This window comes from Fundulus heteroclitus, chromosome 6 (assembly GCF_011125445.2).
Source record: "Fundulus heteroclitus isolate FHET01 chromosome 6, MU-UCD_Fhet_4.1, whole genome shotgun sequence".
In the NCBI taxonomy this organism is placed as follows: Eukaryota; Metazoa; Chordata; class Actinopteri; order Cyprinodontiformes; family Fundulidae; genus Fundulus; species Fundulus heteroclitus.
In genome coordinates this window covers 16,277,637-16,297,242 of record NC_046366.1, presented here as the reverse complement: position 1 = coordinate 16,297,242, position 19,606 = coordinate 16,277,637, and the positions used below count along the sequence as shown (strand labels likewise).

At 40.1% G+C, this 19,606-nt stretch overlaps 2 protein-coding genes across 3 annotated transcripts in view; one reads left to right on the top strand and one right to left on the bottom strand.

Annotated features, from left to right (window-relative positions):
* clcn2a (chloride channel, voltage-sensitive 2a) overlaps positions 1-19,606 on the top strand; it is a 67,087-nt gene that overhangs the window by 12,732 nt on the left and 34,749 nt on the right. The window contains exon 2 of the mRNA XM_036138182.1: positions 12,056-12,224. Within this exon, the coding sequence (XP_035994075.1) occupies positions 12,056-12,224 (169 nt within the window). The remainder of the gene's footprint in view (positions 1-12,055; positions 12,225-19,606) is intronic.
* LOC105937576 (zona pellucida sperm-binding protein 4) lies at positions 7,095-9,833 on the bottom strand. Of its 2 annotated transcripts, none has more exons than XM_012878958.3 (8): positions 9,511-9,833; positions 9,239-9,426; positions 8,928-9,025; positions 8,045-8,202; positions 7,784-7,976; positions 7,566-7,713; positions 7,404-7,479; positions 7,095-7,243 (listed from the first exon to the last, which is right to left on the bottom strand). In XM_012878958.3, the coding sequence occupies exons 1-8, from the start codon at positions 9,782-9,784 to the stop codon at positions 7,143-7,145; spliced, it is 1,236 nt and encodes a 411-aa protein (XP_012734412.1). In that variant the 5' UTR covers positions 9,785-9,833; the 3' UTR covers positions 7,095-7,142. The 2 variants fall into 2 exon arrangements, with proteins under 2 accessions (XP_012734412.1, XP_012734411.1); XM_012878957.3 differs by having other exon boundaries at positions 8,928-9,028; positions 9,511-9,832.

The window sequence follows — 19,606 nt, the reverse complement described above, 5'->3', positions numbered from 1 at the left end:
TAAAAAATCCCCCTGGTTTCAACTGTAAAAGCAAATTTCACGACTTCTACAGTTCTGAACTGTTCGCAGTTTAAACAAAACTGACATAAAAACACGAACACATTTTAAGGGGCTAAAACGTTCTTATGAAATATCATCTAATGTCAACTGTGGGAATATTTGAAGTGCTTTGTGTAGCCTAAACGTAGGCATTTATTGCAGCCTCTGGCTAAAACACAGAATGGGTTCATATTGCATAAGCCGCACTTACAAATAAGGAAAGAGAAGTAGTAAGTTTGGCAGGAAAAAAAATATGAATAACCGTGTTAGTGTAAGACGATGTTTGCCAAAGTCCCTGCAATGCTGAGAGTGTTTTAAAAAAAGTATTTAGTATAGATATGTGGCAAAGAAAAGACAAAAAAATTGTGTCTTTAAAAAAAAGTTTACTCTAAATCCAAGTTATTTTTTAAGCAAAGTTTTAAGCAAATTCATAAAATGTTACAATGAAGGAGTTTTGTAAATATGGCAAAATAATTGTCATAGCCTTGTACAGGCATCTGTTGTGGGCATTCTTGGCAGTCTTTCTGAGGCTTTTATTTTGTTTATATTGCTAGAATTATATTGTATCAACCGAAATCAGGAAATATATGGCGATATAGGTTTTGGCCATACCGTCCAGTCCTACTTTTTAAATAGATGGACAAAAGGACAATATCACCACCAGGATTACTACCAGACCTGTAGTAAAAAGAAATCATGAAAATAGAAACTTTCTGACAACGTGAAGTAGGCTAAAAGGTCTCGAAAATCAAGACATGACGCCCCAATCTAAAGCTATTATAGAACAGATGAGAAACAAACTAATATTTATCTGTTTGGAAAGGGGCTGCAAAGTTATTCCTTAGGCTTAGGAATTTCAGTTCCTCAACAAATGGAGACAACATGACAGCGTGGAGAGTCTCCAATGAAGACCCTTCCGAGCCAAAATTTCTCAAGTATCAACTACTCATCCAAGAAGTCACAGAAGAGAAAAAAAAAAAAACACTGAAAAAAGAAATATCCTTGAAATCGTTTGCTGACATTAAACTCCAGCACAGCAGGAAAATGATCCAAAGCACCTCAAAATGCAGGAGGTTATTAAATGTGATGAAATCGTCACGGCATGGCCTGAAACAATATTGCTGCATTGACGCTAATGCTCCGAAACCACGCAGAGTTAGGACAGTTCTGTCAAGACTGATGTAAAACACTTTATAGCTGTTCTTTTTAACCAAGCGTGGCCCAACCAATTTCTGGGTTTAAAGTGTGTGAAAAAGCAATGATGGGACAAATCTGTAAAAAAAGGCGTAAATGCTCTTTAAGTACCTGGTTTACAAGCAAACACAGAAATGTTGCTTTGAAGACATTCTGCTGTGAAAGAGCAGCAAAGGTCTAAAAAAGACCGTCAGAAAGTCAGAAGAGCAGCCAACCAAGAAATTACCAGAAAATCTTGCTGCTTAAGGAAATAAGAGATGGTTTGACACTTTTACAGGCAGTTATTAAGCAACTAATGCAGGTTGCAATGGGAAATCTGAATCAAGATGCATTACAGAGAGGCAGTGAGCTAACGTAGTCCCGTTTCCGGCTCCTCGTTTTGATGAAACGAGCTAAAGGTTTTCTCAACAAAAGAACAGTCATGCTCCCCACGAGTGTTATATTTTCCAAGCTCGGAGCCAAAACAAAAAACTCACCAGCTTCTCTTCCACGGACGGTCCTCCAACACAGAAACCAGAGCCAACATTGTTTCAGCCCTCCTAATATGAAGAGCTGAGTCAGCATCTGAAGGTCAGCCTGTGCGCCCTTTAGACGTTCTGAATGTCGCAGAGGAAACCTGTAAAGTAACCAGATGAGAAGGTGGTGGTTTTTTTGGCTTTTGCAAAGAATCAACAGTTTCCCGTGGCTCGGGGAGGAACGGCAGCCTTTCTGCCGGCTGAAAGGTTAGCTGCTCACTTCTCGCCTCCTCGCTTATGTCAGAGCGTCTTCAGACACGGAGCAGCTAAAGAGCTGCGTGGCCAAAACAAAAGCAAAAGCGTTGTTGAATGAGTCGATTTTGGATCCATCAAAATAAATTCTATAAATGTTCAACTTGAATGTGTTTAATTGGAATACACCTTGTTTTGCCTCAGAAACCTTGTAGTATTTATGAAAACATATTAATTTGTTCTTTTAACAACATTATCACACATAAAAAGTGCAATAACGTGTTTTCAGTCGTATTTTCAGGAAAGTTGTGCTTTCAAGGCAACCTTGAAAAAGTTATGAACTCAAGATCCGTCTGTGTGCTTTTCTGCCTTACTTCTGCCATCAAAGCGGGGACTGGCTTGCATCAAAGAGTCTGGCTTTCAGACCTGCTGCCCGAACAGTCGGGTCTCTTTTCATCTTCGGTCTGTAGCGCGTTGCATCATGTTTTTGTCAGAAATCATTTTGGATGCCGGCTCGTCTGTCCAAAAGTCGACATTTCAACTGTGTGAAAGATCTGTGTCGAAAGAAGTGTCGGATAGCTCAGTATTTCTTCAAATATCCTACTTATATGTGTTATTATATCAGCTATTATTCTTTGATGGTTCTTTAGCGCTGTCAGTAGAGGATGGCAACATTGACCAGCTTCTCCAGAACAGGTATCAGATTGTTTGATAACTTCCATTGTCAGGGGGACATAGTAAAAATATCTTTCCAAAATTGTTAAGTGGGAGGAAAATTATTATTTTTTTTTTTTACAAATAAAAATCAGAAAAGTACGGAACGTGTTTGTATTCAGCCTAGCTGAGTCCGTGCTTTTTGGAAGCACCATTTATTTATTTATGTTTATTATTTTTGATGTTACATCTGCTGGTCTACACATGTTTCTACCAGCTTTTGATTTTTTTTTCTATCCATTCGTTCTTGCAAAATAGTTCAAGCTCAGACAGATTTAATGGAAAGTGGCTGTGAACATCAGTTTTTAACACAGATTCTCAGTTGGAATTGAAACTGGCTAGCCCATAAATATTCTTTGAGTTAAGAAATTGCTTTGTAGCTTTGCTTGTATGTTGAGTTCATTATCCTGTTTGCATACAGAACCTTTCTACCAGTCTCAGGTTTATTTGCAGCTTCTAACACTTTCAGACCTGTGCCGTTCTTAGCTCCATCCAGCCTCCTATTAACTCTAACCTCCCCGTCTCTGGTGAAGGAAAGCAACCCCGTAGCATGATGCTGCCACCACCACGTGCTCAGGAGGCTGTGCAGTCTTGCTTTCCCTCTCCATAGATTCTCCCTCCTGAGCTTTGGATCTCTGTAGCTCCTCTATATTTAACCCCATGGATCTCGGCTGCTTCTCCAAATAATGTTTTCCTCACCTGGCCCGTCCGTGTAACTGGGCGGCCAGGCCTGACTAGGTTTGCAGTTGTCCTACCAGTTTTCAGATCAGATCGTGGACTGAACGGTTCTCTCAGGGGACATTTGGTCACTAATGCTTCATACAGGACTCTGCTTACTAATTAGCTAACGCCTGAAGGTAATTGGCTCTATTGGGTTTTATTTAGAGTGCAGGGGGATGAGTACAAATACATTTTACCCTTTGTTGTTTCCTTTATTTAAAAAAAAAAAGTTTTAAAAATGGCAAAACCTTGTACACCTCTCCTTCCTCTTCACAAGTATGCTGTGCTTATTTTTAGTCTGTCACAAGGAGGTTTGTGGTTATGATGTGACAAGACTAAAGCTCTGGATAGACTCTGAAGTTGCTGCCTATTTCTCTTTAAACGGGTTTGAAATTTAAATTTATATGACAATTTGCCCCCATCGATTGTCTCGCCTGGTCCACAACAACATGTGCTGCTTGCTAATTGTAAAATTAAAACTGTTTTCCTATATTCCCAGACCAACCCATCCAACATTTTTGACACCCTGTCTATATGCCTATATTCTCATGCAGTATAAAGGAAATATTTCCATAAGTTAGGGCTACATGTCCAGTATATGAAGTGCTATGCTGAGATAAAAACTGACCGATGCGTGCTCCAGATGGCCTGTGACTGCTTTTACACAGGCCCACGTGAGAAACAGGCTCTCGTTGTACTTCTAACGGGAGTTTGCTGATGTCTGCCTGTGTGTCTCTGCTGTAGCATGTGCCTCGGTAAAGAACTGTTTGTGCAAAATACAAAACTAAATAAAAATAAAAATCCATATGCTTTTTCCAAGGATGGGGAAAAAATGTTATGAATGCTAGTCACCAGAAAACGCTACTGCAGATCTCTGCATTGCTTGTGATCTGCAGACGCTGGAAGATATGGGTCATTTAATTTTGGAAATAGTCTGACAGCTTTGAGGATTCTATTTGATGAAGTGAAAATGTCCTCTAAACTGTGGTTATTTATGGTTTGCATTTGGGTGCCCGCCGCTGGAGATGGGCAGCATTGTAACTTCTTTCACTGGATTTTCTCCATACCAGCAACACTTGTTTCAAACATTTGCCACATTGGTGGGGTTTCCCACTCAATGTAAATTCCAGACATGCTTCAATGACAATTTTGTGACGGATCTTTAATCTACTGTTTTTGTGAAGCTTTGACCTGGCAAGTCTATTTAGCTGATTCTGATTTCTTTTTAGGGAACTATAACGCAGAAAGAGAAGCATTGAAAATATGTTTGCTTGTCTTTCTGCTGTTAGCTAACACTGACTATATATTTTCGGAGCAGAGGCAACATCCCACCACGCACGTGAGAGTAGATGCTGTAAACGGGTATGACTAATATTCCAAGCCAAAGACAAAATAAATATGAAGTGTATCCTAATGTAGTAGCAATCAGCGCAGTAAGCCTGGTGGGTGTCAACAGCAGAACTAAAACACTAACCTGGTCAGCCAGATTGAAAGTGTGTAGCACTCTGGTTCTGCACCTTATCAATCTGGAACTGATTCATTTGAATCCGATTAAGGAGGGAATTTCTTGAAGTTTAAGGCTCAAAGGGTTAAAACAGAGCAACTTTGCAGTACATCTTTCAGCCTTCCTGTTATCTAGTCAAGGTCTTCCTCTCTCCCATATTAACAGAGCCTAATAAACTGCAGTCATGTTTCAACATGCATTAAAACCGTTTTACATTGCTTCCTCAAAAGTATTTTTTTTTTTTTAAATCAGCAACAGTGTCCAGAGTAAAAAGTGGAATCCACATCATGGGGTGTGAAAGCTATTGGATTTCTGTTTTCTAATGGGCTGGCATTGTCCAGTCAAGCTAATATTTCCTGATTCTGCACACCTGACAACTCACTGTGTAATACCCTCAAACTCAGCTGGTTTCATATGTTGACATGTAGATCTCTTACAACAGAATTGCAAGACTTTGTATCAAACCTGCAAACCAATATAATAAAAACTCAGTATTTGATTTTTAGTTACATTTTATGTGCAGCTTAGTAATATTGGGTCATGTCAGGGTTGGAAAGGAGCCAACATTTCTATATCTATACCAGCTTATCCATGCAGGGTTAAGGGAGACTGGTGTCCAACTCCACTGGTCATTGTGCAAGAAGTGTGGTACACCCTAAACAGGTCGCCAGTGCAGAGATGCATAAGACAAACCATACACCCACATTGGTCTTGAAGTCAATACACTAGTATTTTTGGAACATGCAAGAAATTTTGGGGGGAAAAAAAACAAAAAAAGCCTAATGAAAATGGGACATGTGACTTTCAAATTCCCAGACTGGCCTTTAAATTAAAAGTGACATTTGGCTAACTTTAAAGTTGCCCATTCAAATGGATCTGTTACTCAGTATAGATAATTTTAACCAGTAGTAAGACCATCCCCCACACACACACACTTCACAGGTGTGCTATGCCAGAGGAGCTGCTATTAATTCTACATCAAATGCCAGATTAAGAATGTTGCCATGTACTTTGAGGCATAGCTACCTTGAGACCTTCCAACAGAGCATAGTTAAAAGTCAAATGAGATCAGCACAGGCCTGTGTTCAGACAGCCTTTATGGCTGCTCTGGTCTCCCTCCTCCCCCGTGTTCATGCAAGCAGAGAGAGTTAGGCTGGAGGAGTCGTGATGCCCATCTCAATGAGACAGGCAGGGGAAACAAGGAGGTGGAGCACAGTAGTAAAGCAGGAGGGTTTCTGAGCAAGAGTCTGTAATTGTACACACCCCTGTGGGTGTAGAGATCATGCCTGTACAATAAAAGACTGAAGTCCCCAATTAGGTTGTCAACTTTAAAGACATTGCTTGGCAAGTCAGTTTAAAAAAAAAAAAAAAAAAAAAAAAAAAAAAAGTGCAGTGCCGCCAACATTTGACCTCATTCACCTATAGGTCTCTACATGAACTGAAGCAATTCATGTTTTGCCACAATTGGTGTACAGCATTGAAGCTCAAGTTTAATCTTTTGCCAAGTAGAATCTGGTCAAGCCAAGACTCCCTGGATTTATAGGGAAGTTATTGTAGTGCTACCACTGAGCTATATAATATACTGGAGTGCTGATTTAGCCATAAAACTGAAGTTACTGGCCGCCATCTTGCTACTCCCACAGAACCAAATCATAGGATTTGGTTGCAACAAGCAGCAGTTTTCTGGTTGTGTGAAAACATTTTATAGGCAATTCTACAGTCAGTGGATGTAACACTATTAACTACTAGTAAATTAGGTGCTGAAATATTTTACATGTTATTCATATATAAATGTTTTTGTATTTTATAAATGTATATTTAAATGAATAAGATGCAAAATATTTCAGCACATGACTCAGTACTTGATAGTTTTTGAACATAAGTATATGGCATTTGACATTTTAAGCCCCTCTGAACATGGGGGGGGAATAAATAAAAGAATATACTTTTTATCTGACACTGTAGCGCACATATTCCCTAGTTACTGGGGGAAAATAGGGAGTACCAATATGGTGGCTTCAAAGCGACTCGTTCTAACAGCGGGCCATTAGAACTCCAGTGTATAATATAGCTCAGTGAGTGCTACTCGTTGGCAACAGTTGTACAGATAACACAACCTTAGGATTTTTAGGTATAAACCACACTTCCTCAATGACCAGCTAGCTGCTTTTTCATAAAGTTGAACAGTTTGGGAATTAAAAATGCAGAGTCAAACATGACCTTTAGCGATCTTTATTAAAAGAGTTCATGTGACAGTGAGTGGATCATCTCTGATGAGCTGCAGTGGCCGTCTCAGACAGAATAACTTCACCACTAGAAACCAGGACTTTCTGGCTTGAGGGGACCTTCTCCACTGCCGCTCTTCCTGTGAGCAGAAGAAAAAAAATATATATATATAAAGATTACTGCAGTGAGGCATGTAGGAACATCTTCCAAAGCTTGGTGGTTATAAGTTTATTCTAGAATGCTTTCTTTCCAAGTATAATTGGAGAGGAAGAAAGAGCCAAAGTGCAGAGGATACTCACTTTGCCTGTGACATTGTTGTTCACAAGAGTCTGTGCTGCTTGGGTAGCACACAGCTGTTGCACAATGGATGTACACCTGAAAGTAGGGGGCACAAGGGTCAATCCTGGACAAGCAGCTACAGGGGGGGGATTTCATTACGATATTCAAGCAGTCATACGTACTGTATCTTTCTGATGATTATAGGTATCTGAAGCCACAAAGGTGAACATCTTGCTGATGAAACGTTTGTAGTGAGAAGGATACTCCAGGCCAGAAGAGCCATCCACAGGAATCACTGTGGTCTGGTATCGGTCATCATGGTAGGGACAGCTGCATACAAGGACAGCATACTTAGCGAGTGCAAGGAAAGCCAATTGTCAAGATTAACCCATTTCCATACCCATCAACCAGAAGGTCCCACTGTGGCACACTTTGAGGGTTTGGGGTTGGAGTGGCCCAGCAGTGTTCCAGGTTCAGGACAATATTTGGGTCAGACCTCCCCAGAAGACGGACCTCAACATAAACGGGTTCTCTCAACACTTTGGTGACTGGGTAATCAGATGCGCTGTAGAAGGAGCTGTATGCCGCCACCTCTGTAAGCAAAGCAGTTTGGTTACGTTTACAGGTTTCATATTGGACGAGCAATTTTAATGCCGCATACCCTCAAGGCAGCCTTTGGAGAAACACTGGCCGTTGCCCAGTCTGAGCTCCACCCTCAGGAGTCCTGCAGCAGCAACAGACACTGGGGGAGGAACAGGGTTCACCTCCACGACGAGAGCCTCCACTGTTGTGCTGGAGTACCGACACTGGAAGAGTAATCTGCAGGGAGAGAGCGTTTTAAATTCCTGCTAAACGTTAGCATCTTTCAAGCTACCGCCAGATTTCAGCAGCTTGACATGAATTCTTTGGCACATGTCAAAAATATATTAAGGGTTTAACAATGTTTTCCCCATTTCATCCTGAATGTTTATTGTGGACCACAGGGTTGCCTGCAAGACTTGGTTCACCTACAGGCAGCTGGTGTATAGTCTGCATCCAATTTTAAAGAGATAAACTAGTCTCAGAAAGTGCTTTCAAATAAACTTTTCTACACCTTAGTCTCATTTAAAAAAAAAAAAAAAAAAAAAATTACATTAGAATTTCAGTGGCCTGCAACAACTCATGCCTTCTGTTAATCCACCGCTTTGCTAAATTGTATACACATAAAGCCCAATGAAGTCTGGCTAGCTAGAAATTGACAAGTCTTTACTCATCACAGCTTCAGGACAAGGTCTAATCACACCAACCTGAGTTAAGGTTTGCAACGTCAAGATGTTATGCAAGTATAGTTTTAAGTGTCTCCTATGAAGGCAAAACAAGACCTCTACTACCCTCCACCACACCCCCTCAAGAAGACAAAAAAAAAAAAAAAAAAAAAAAAAAAAAAAAGCCAGGCATCCCTATAGGCAAGTGATTTGTTTGCACATTACTGCCACCCACTCCTGACAGTGGGTGGCAGTAATGATGTTATCATACTCAAAGTGGACTTGACAGGTTGAACTTACTCAAAATGGCTGTCCCTGGTGATTGATCCCTTTGGGCCAATTCCCACCTCATATGAAGAGGCCATGTGGTTCTCATAGACCACATAGCCCTCATCATTCTGCTACAAATGACAATACATTAAGAGTTTAAAATCATAGGACCAAAATATTTAGAAGTGCTCACATTTACAATCGCAGCTGGTAACAATAGTCAGCTTGTAATGCAAGGACATTCCTCATCAATACAACTTGATGTTCACAGTTTCAATTCAGTTTTAAAGCAGAGTTGAAAAACAGGGGACTAAATTATTAATGATAGGAGGTCTGTCAACCTTAAGTGTAGTTCCACACGCTGTCACAGGGAACTGAAAGATGGCGAAGGAAGAGGTGCCATCAACCGGTCCACAGAGAACGTCATTTGACTCCAGCATGCTGATTGAGCTGACGTCGAGGGGTGGCAGAGTGGCCTCTCTGGCCACAACCACCACGAACTGCCCATCCCTGGTACACTGGACGGTTACTGGGTAAAAATAAGGCCATTCATTTTAAGCCTTCAGGTGCTGACATGTTTAAAAAAATAAAAAAGTAAAAATTAGAGACATACCTGCTTTCCCATAGTAGCACTGGCGCCCATCAAAACAGCAGTTAATGTCTTGACACTGAGCAACAGTGATGTCTGGAGTCCCACACTGGATCTTCTCAGCCTCTTCCAAGACACATTTATCAAACGGAGGCAGAGCTGGAGGGACCTTGGACTGCTGCTCAGGCTTCTGGAAGGAAGGAGAGAGCTGGTGTCTCTGTGGCGGCTGCATCCAGTACGTCTGAGCAGAAACGCCGCAAATCAAAGCGACGCCAAACAGACACCTGAAAAACTCCATGGCAGTATTAGGAACTAAACTCTAGCCAGAACTACAGCTATAGCACATGCTGCTCTGTCACAGCTTTTATACACAGCTGACTGTGGGAGCGGCTGCGCTTGAAGCTCCGCCTCCCCCATCAGGAGCCCAATGTGTGACAGACCTGCAGGGTTAATCAGCTGGGATGGGACAGGTGGATCTTATTTCTGGGAACTCATTTCAGGACTGATGAGTTAAAGCTCTGTGGAGTTGGTTTGCCTACCGCCAATAAAATCAAGAAGAGGAAGGAGCTCTGTGGATTAATATGAAACAGTAGAACATGTTATATTAGAATGCAATAAATATGAAAGAGAAAGAAGATATATGAGGAAAGAGTTTAAATGTATTAAGTAAAAGATTAATTTATTAGATATTTTGAGGAAGCATTTGGGGAGTAAACATTTACAAATAGTTATTCAATATTTAAAGAAAACTAATTTATATCATAGAATTTGATTATAGAAGGAGAGAATTATATAAATGAAGGGAATATTAAGGTACATATAAATAGATAGATTGATATATGTATAGATTTATATATATATATATATATATATATATATATATATATATATATATATATATATATATATATATATACCATTAAGAACCACACTCCATACCAGTAAGTGGCAGTAATGCTACTTAAAGTTTGTTGCCAACCGCCATAAAACTCCACAAGAAGAAGAAGAAGAAGAAAATCTGTGGATTTGCTGTCTTCTTTGGAGATGAGAGTAGCAACTGGACTTGTTGGGGAGAAAAATCATTAAGTCCAAGAACATATAAATATAGAATCATGTAAGGATGAATTGAATAATTATATTAAAGACTATGTTTTATGATTATTTAAAATATGTCAACAGCTTATTGAATACACATATTTTTTTATCAGTCATTAATTTAAATTACAATGTATAACTCATGTAAATATTTCAACATTTATTTATATATTTCAGGTTTCCTCTGCCACAGTCTACCACACTAATTTGAGCTTTCACTTTGGCTCGTCAAACAGCCCTAACATCCAATTAATTAACCTGCACAGCAACTCCACCGGCCTGTCATCTTGTCCACAGCATTATCAGGCCCGCCCATTAACTTTGACTGACACAAGGCTGACAGATAAAATACATTTACATTTCTGCAACACTGAAAAGTGAAATGATTATATTAAATATGAAACCTAAATAATTGTATATGCTTTTGACATGTATTAAACAAAAAAAAAAATGCTAAAGTATTTTCACATTTATTGGATACATAATAATTATTTAAACTGTGAAATAATTATGGATGTGCTCATATACTCTTAGTATTATTGTTATCAAAAGTATGTTTGTATTTTCAGTTTTTATTCAGGAATCATGGAAACAGTTGTCACTAACCAGATCCAATGATCGTGAAATACCTGCTCACAGCTGCCAAAAGCTGGTCGACTCCACGCACCGCAGATGTGGAGCAGTTCTCTGAAACTGTCCTTATAGAGCTAAATAGTGCAAATATTCACTTATTTTTCAAGTTATACGAAAACATTTTCTAAATATATGCGTTTGTGGAGATAAATGCACACCCTGCTATTTTTTGAGCAGCCTATCATTATTTTTGCTTTACTGTCTGCTGAAAGATAACAAACTTTGTACAGATTCAGTTCAAACATACTTTATTAATCCCAAAGGGAAATTAGATCTTATCATAATTGACATAAATGGAGTTTCTTCACGGAGCTGTTGTAGATGTTGATGGCAGGAAGGATCTCCTGTAGCGGTCTGTCTCTGGCGAAGCCTCTGACTGAAGACACTGTTGTTGTACGACAGTCTGATGAAGACGATGCTCAGGGTTGTCTGTAATGTTTTTCATTTTTGCGAAATCCTCCCCAGAGCAGAACCATCGTGTTCATCATTTTTTGATTCAGCACAGAATGTACAGTTTCCCCAATGTGTATTGAAACAAAAATAAAAAAACTTACACATACATTTTACACTTTACTGACAATTTCAAGCTCGCTGGTATTGTTTTAAACAAAACCATTTAAGTATTAATTTAACAACGGACTGGTGATTTAAGTCGTGTATCTTTTGTCTCTCTCTACTATTTAGCCTCAGTTTTAGGCTTAAATTTCATGCTGTTTATATAAGCCTGCTGTCCTACCGTGAGATGTCAAGTGTTCAATCACGACCCCTGCTGAGTCATTCAGCCTCCCACCTGTATTACCTGCACTGAGGTGATTGTTTATTTTGTGTTATGTATCGACAGATGTATGGGCGGTACACCCAGGAGCTGGGTGTGTATGCCAAGGAGGAGGCGGCCCGCCTGCGGGATGGAGGGATGCGGGACGGCGGGGGTCTGAGAAGGAACACCAGCGTCCGAAGTCGCACCGCAGACCTGCTGGAGTACGAGAAAGACCCCTGCGCAAAGTGCCAGCGTAAGTACGGACGGTCCATCATGCCCCAAAACCTCATATGAAAAAAATAAAAAAAACTGTGCCCGTGTGGAAACCCCTGAAGGTCAGACCAGCGCTGTGCTGGCCGTGCGGCGTGTGTGCGGCGGCCTTTTGTTGCCGAGAGACACGAGAAGCTGTGTGAAAACACCGACTCCTTGAAGTGAAAGCGGAGCAGCTACCTGGCATCAGGGAGCAGGGAAGGATGTGAGCGAGATTAAAAGTGACTGATCTGAGCAACAAGCTGCAGCTAACAAGGGCGGCCTCAATGTGTGCACCCTCTGCTGGCTGCCAGTGGGTCACGGTGGGTTTGGCAATTTGTGGGTGTGGGGGTTGGAGAGGGGGGGGGAATACTTTACTTTGTGTGTGTGTGTTTGATTTGAACTCTGATCTGTGCTGTCAGATTATTTCTATGTCTCCTGTTCTCAGCTGAAGGCGGATAAGGGCGTGGCACTGCCAGAGAGCTTCACTTCAGGCTGGAATGGAGTGACAGGCAGCAGGAGGCTCCATAACAAAGATGTTTTCTAAAAGAAAAAAAACACCCCATAGATTTTAGTTCTTGATGCCACCAGCTCTCCTTATCTGCATCATATTATGCTACACATCTTAAACTTGACCACAATGTGTAAATGTGTTTGTAGCTAACCTGTGTAAAAATATTCATAGTTGAGCTATTGAAGCATGTTAATTATTGGCATATTTTGACAATTAATGGATGCATTCTATGCCTACATTGTGCCCTGCTGAAATTATGACTAATTCTAAACAGAAGGAACAAAAACCCGATTGTCAAGTGCAAAAGAGGCTTTCTTTTTTTTTTTTTGTCTGCAGTTCTGCGTCTCCACAGTTTCTTCTTTTTGACTATAAGAAATATTCTATATGAGAGAAGAATCTCAAATATCACAGTCCTGGGGGACTTACTAGGTTACAGCCACAGCATACTAAAATAAAAAGTGCATAGGCTGTATCTGCAGTGTTCCTATCTGTTTGATGGGGGGGGGGGGGGGGGTGAGAAGTCTTATTTGGATCTTCTTACAGATATATGCAGCAGAGAACAAGACAGAAAGCAACATTAAAAAGGTGTTTTCTCCAGCACTTTGTAACTTTTTCAGATTGTGGTTTTAACGTTGCTGTTTTGATATTTAATCCATCTAGAAATTAATAGCATTTTGTATTCTAAGTCAACCGACCAATCAAAGAAGTAGCAGTTTGCTAAAGTTTATTGTTATTTGTTAGTTTCTCCACAACTTCACAATATTTGCTTAGCTTAGTCTGCAGTTTTCTTCAAAATATTCCAGTTTTACACCCACAGTCCAAAACATGCGTGGTAGGTTATTTTTTCACTCTAATTTGCCCTACAGGTATATGTGTTTGCATGGTTGTGCATGGTTGTGTGTGTCTTTGTTACCCTGTAATAAACGGGTCACCTGTCTAAGGTGTACCCTCACCTCTTGCCTATTGACCACTGGAGATAAGCACCTGCTCTTCCATATATATATCTATATCTATATCTATCTATCTATATATAACTATATATATATATCTATATCTATCTATCTATCTATCTATCTATCTATCTATCTATCTATCTATCTATCTATCTATCTATCTATCTATCTATCTATCTATCTATCTATATATAACTATATATATATCTATATCTATCTATCTATCTATCTATCTATCTATCTATCTATCTATATATAACTATATATATATCTATATCTATCTATCTATCTATCTATCTATCTATCTATCTATCTATATATATATATATATATATATATATATACATATATATATATGTATAAAACTGCTCTCTCTCACCCGCCCCTCATATTCTTGAGCAGCCCAGATCCTCTACCAGTATCTCTATCACAATCTTAGGAACAGCTAGGATCTTAGTTGTTCCTAAGATTGTGCTCTTCTGGACTGAGATGTCTGATGTTTCTCCAGGTATCTGTTGGAGCTATTTCTCCAGAGTGGGGGTTACATGTTCTCCCTGTGCATGCGCGGGTTCTCTCCGGGTCTTCCGGCTTCCTCTCACAATCCAAAAATATGACAATTAATAATTGTTAATTGGACTCTCTAAATTCTCCTTAGGTGTGATTGTGTGTGAGAATGGTTGTTTATCTCTGTGTTGCCCTGTGATGGACCAGCGACCTGTCCAGGTTGAACCCCGCCTCTAACCCATTGACAGCTGGAGATAGGCACCAGCAACCCTCGCGATCCCTTATGGCAGGGGTGTCAAACTTATTTCTATATGGGGCCAATTTGGTGTCATGAAGTCATTAAAAGGGCCGGTTGCACATATATAGATGAGACTTTTCATTACATAATTTCATTCCAGTTCACATAGAAATATAAAAAATACACAGTAACATAAAAGTAGCACCTCAGGCCCAGTTTGTACAGTTTATCTGCAAAAATAGTTGATATTGAGGTGAGTTACACTTACAGGAGGCACAGTTTTAGCCACTTTATGAGGATATATGCCTCTACCTTATGACATGATATGCCCTTTTTTTTTGGCTCTTGAGGGCCGGATAATTTACCTTGGCGGGCCTTGAGTTTGACACCTGTATGGGGTCGCAAAGTTTCTTTTTCTTTTCCTTTTTTAACTTAATGAGGCTTGCTAAAACTTGTTCGTGTAGGAAAAAGGTGTTTATGACTAAACCAGCTTAACTGCTCTCCAGGATCAATTTCTGATCCTGTCCCCTGTGACTTTAGTGGTCTGATTAAAGTGTGATGGATTGCACCTCGGGTGAAAACTACACTATCCCAGTCCAACCTTTCTCGCTCCCTTTTAAAGCAGTCCTATTAAAACATCCACTCCCCGGAATCAGCAGCCAGCGATACTGTATGTTTGCGCTCTCTGTCTGCCCGTGGATCAAGAGGTGTTTGTATTTTTAGATCCATCTACAGAGAACGCTGCCCAGCCGCTGTCTTCTTAGGTAACCGCACACACAGAGAGGCTTCCTCTGGGTTTAGTGGAAGTGGGCGTTTCAGTGTTCTCCTCTCATGCATCTGTGTGGGAGCGGCATCTCTGTGGGTGATGGACTTCAAGTGTGAGAGAGCCTCGTTTCAGATCAGCGGCTGCAGCTTCTGAACGAGGCGGCCTACACACGAAGCCAAAAGCTCCGGTGCCTGTCAGAGTGGAGAGCAAAAAAAACACGTACCTCACTGAATGCATTTCGACCCCCAAAGGGAATTTTGGAGGATATTTATGGCTGATGTGACTCAAGCCTTAAGTTTTTGGATTATGCGTACAGGTGTGTTACGTGTCACAGTGCGTACAGTGCCATCACGTGCGGGAAAAAGGTTCCAAAGATCCTAAATAAAGCCTGTGTTTTCAGGGTTGTGCTTTATTATTCCAATGACGGCATCCGCTGAGGGCTGTGCAGGGCCAGGAGAGATTGAAATGCTGTCTGACTTTGCGGGTGATCTTTATTTGGGGGGTAGAAGACATCTGCGAATGCCATGAGTCTGCGGATGCGAGAGCGAGCCAACATGAACACGGAAATATGAGGCTTTGCAGGTGCCAGACGCTGTGTTTCTGTGAACGACTAACATTGTGAGGACTGGGGGGAAAGGGTGGGGGGCGATTTTATTTTAGAAGCAGGGACATGTATATCAATTTTTTTATTTTTCTTACAATTTGAATCCCTTTTTATACATTAAGATTTAATGTAAGGGTTAATGAATTACTTGAAGGTAGTGCTGGGTGCTTAATATCTTCTTTGATGGTTTCATTTCAAGGCATAATGCCAGCATCTTTATTAATGGGTGTGTGTGTGGAAGGAATAAACACTTTTGGAAATGTCACCAGCTCTTCTGAACGGAGAAATTTTAACTCGGAAAACATGGCAGCCGATTATGGTCACAATTGTTTATCTTTGAAAATATTTTTTTCTTTTTGCCCATCAGCTTGGTGTCTTGTGTGTGTGTACTTCTGCTGCGCTAGCTGCTTGTGAGTGTTTGCGTGTTTACCCTGCGCGCATGTGCGTCCTCTGTTGGCAGCTGTCTGTTCAGCAGGTGGCCTGGCTGCTGGGCGTCTTGGCTTGTCAAACACACAGTTGTGTCTTTTTTTTTTTTTTTTTTCACCCTTAGAGATTTTATAACCACTTGTCTTCTGACGCCTTCATTCACCAAAAGGGAGCTGAAGTCTTTCTTTTTTTTCTTTTTCTTTTTTTTTTACATGTCCTTTAAACATTTTTGCTTTTCTGAAAGCTTGTTTTAAAAAAAAATAATACTTGCTGGAGTAAAAACTGCATATATTGACATGATTGATGTCATTCAGAGAATAATAATGTATTCTTAAACATAGAAAAGCAGAGGTGAACATGTGTTGCACTTCTTGTTAGGTACATCCCACAACCTCAAAGGGATTTATGCAGCAGAACAACACATAGTCGTGCACAACAGAGTGGAAGTATACGTCGTTTGTACAAGCAAATATTTGAAAATGGTGGTGCGTATTCTTCTTTTTAAAAGTAGCTCCAGCTCGGTTAAATTTAATTTTATTTAAATTTACTAATGTGATCATGAGGTTATAGCAGCAGAAAGCAGTGAACAGGGAAACAGCAGATAACTCGGGGGTTGCCAAGGACTTCACAGATGTGGCATGCATAAACAGATGGACGGTTATATCGTGGCGGAGCGGACGCGTGGATATCCCTGGAGGCGGGCTAACAGTGACACGTATCTCAAAGACGACGTGGGAAGAATCGATCAATCATGGGTCAGGTCTTTGCTGAACCATATAAGTTGATGTAAGTGAGAGGTTTGCCCGTCTCACATTGTTTTATGAATGAGAGTCCAGTAGTGAAGCTGTAAACAGCCCTCTGCGTTGTTAGATGAAATATGTTAAAGTGTAGTTTTTCTGTTTCGGAGCGTCATTCCTTCACAACTTTTATGCAACAAGTGGAGTTTGCTTAAGGTAAAAAGAACTGGGGTCCCAGAAGCTGTTTAATCGGCGACAGGGTGCGGTAACTTTAACGCTAACTACAGTTTTCAGCTGTGGCGACATATTTCACAGTTAAATCTGGCCTTGGAGTCAACACAGATATATTAAACCTTTAAGGGTTGTTTTCCTCCTGGGATGTGAACCTCCATCCCTGTCTCGAGACTTTTACAGTCACTTCCAGGATCACCTTTCTATCAACTCCGATCAAGCTTTCTGTTCTTCCTGAAGAACCGCATCCCCACAGCATGATGCTGCCACCACCGTGGACTTTCTATTTAATGGTATTTTAATGTTTTTACAGGGTAATATGACATGTCTCGGCTCTTTTCTATGTAGATTTGGGGAGTCCATACCTTAAAATAATTGACAGAGCTGTGGTTCTGTGCAGCGCCTCCAGAATTAGCAGGCTGGCTGCTTCTCTGATTGATGGTTTTCCTGCCTGGCCTGTCAGTGTAGCTGGAACACCGTGTCTTGGTAGGTTTGCAGTTGTGCATTACCCTTAATATTTTTGGATCATGACTTGAGTAGTCCTCTAGGATACAACTCTATACTCACTTAAATCTAACCTTATTCCTGTCCTGTGTAATTTGTTACTTTGTCTTAGTGGTATTCACTAATACTCTCTAACAAAGCTCTTGGGCCTTCACAGAACATCTGGATTTATACTTAAATTAAAGCAATCACATGCATACTCTATTTACTGATTTTCACTTCTTAAGGCTATTGGTTACACAGGATTTTAAATAGAGGTATCAGAGTGAAGGGGTGTAAATATAAATGAAGGCTTCTCATTTTGAAATTTACAAAAACATTAAACATTGTATCATGCTACTTCTACTTTCCAATTAGGTAATAGTTTACATCTGTCCCATAACACTATCATAAAATACCTTGAAGGTTTCTGGCTGTAACATAAATTGTTGAAAAAATTAACAGGTGTGAATACTTTTACAACTGTTACTTTCTATGTAGCTACAGCAAACTGGAATTGTGTCACATCTTATCCACCTGCGAGATTTTAGCCTGAGGCCTTTTTAATCCATTCTAAAAGATTTCTCGAAGCAAACCCATTTTAATAAAATCTATAGTACTTTGCAAAGGTTTGCAAACATCCCCCACTTCCTTCTATTTTTCTTCCAATGAGTAAGACTTTCCTGTATGGTTTCAAAATGACAACAAATTGCAAACAATGTCTGCAAGACCGAGGAAGGCCACTCAAAACTTACATTTGCTTTGAATTTTTTACAATTGTTTTTTGAAGAATGCGTCATCCTTACCATTTTTTATAGGAAACTTATTTTTGCCTTCTAGCCCCCGTTAACCTGCTATATCAGTCCCTCTGTGGTGGCGTGGTAGCCTGAGTTTGTGACTTTAAAATGGGGGACATGGGTTCAAATCCTGATTACGCCAGGGAGGCGTGCTGTGCTATAACCATAGAAGCACATTTTACAGCGATAAAATAGCACTTTAAGACGTTTAGACCCAACGAGCCTCTCCTAGGTTGTCTGGTGTGAAAGTGGACCTAAAAAGAGGTCAGAAGGGGGAACTGCTGGCCCTTTTCACCCTTGTACGTTAGATAAAATAATAATCAGATTAAGCAGAAATCACTTTAGGAAAGGGTTAATGATAATCTGATGAAGTCTGGCCAACCATTATATCATGGCCGGTTGAAAAATAAGATTGCTGAACATTCATGTATTGCTTTTAGTCCTGACTTAAATTTTATTCACACATGCTTTGTTCTCACCATTTTCTTTGTTCTATGCCGTCAGATTTCCCCTTTAAAATTTAAACAGGGCATTTAAACAAAAGAAATAAGTTTATGGCACCCTGACTGAGGCAGTTTTAGGAAATGTGGATCTTTCTGCGCGTTAGTGGCACATTTCATCTTCTCTAGGGAAGACCACATCTATGAATGCTCTGGATACTGAAGTGAATTCCAGGCTTTGGCTGTGTTTAACAGACCAGCGTGAGGAAATGAGTCCAGTGATGCTTCTTTTAGTTGACCTAGCTCAGATTTATAGATTGTATTGTAATAAAGCTTATAACTATGACCTAGCTTTATTTCACTGCTATATTTACACATTTTAAGAGCATATTGATTAAGTGATGCTCTGTCTCCCATAAAGTTCCCTGTCTAAAGATCTGTTAATAGCTTAATGACGAAGTGATTGATGAGAGCTTCTTTGAAATTACACTGAGTCATACTATTTTACAGAGTGGAAATGTATTCTCTTTTTAAATCTGAATTTAATTTCTCCACTTCTTCATGTTTATCATGTTTAATAGTTTTGTTTTTCTGGAGTTTTGGATCCTGTTGATGCTTTAGAAAAATGTTGGTTCATTTGCAGTTGTTAAAAGAGGACAAATCTGTTTTCACACTTTCAGCCTCAAAGCACAA

Coding starts and splice junctions, on each gene's coding strand:
- LOC105937576 (XM_012878957.3), bottom strand. CDS start 9,784: ATGGAGTTTTTCAGGTGTCTGTTTGGCGTCGCTTTGATTTGCGGCGTT. Junction 7,714..7,783: donor TGGGACCTTCTGGTTGATGG/GTATGGAAATGG, acceptor CCTTGTATGCAG/CTGTCCCTACCATGATGACC. Junction 7,480..7,565: donor ATAATCATCAGAAAGATACA/GTACGTATGACT, acceptor CCCTACTTTCAG/GTGTACATCCATTGTGCAAC.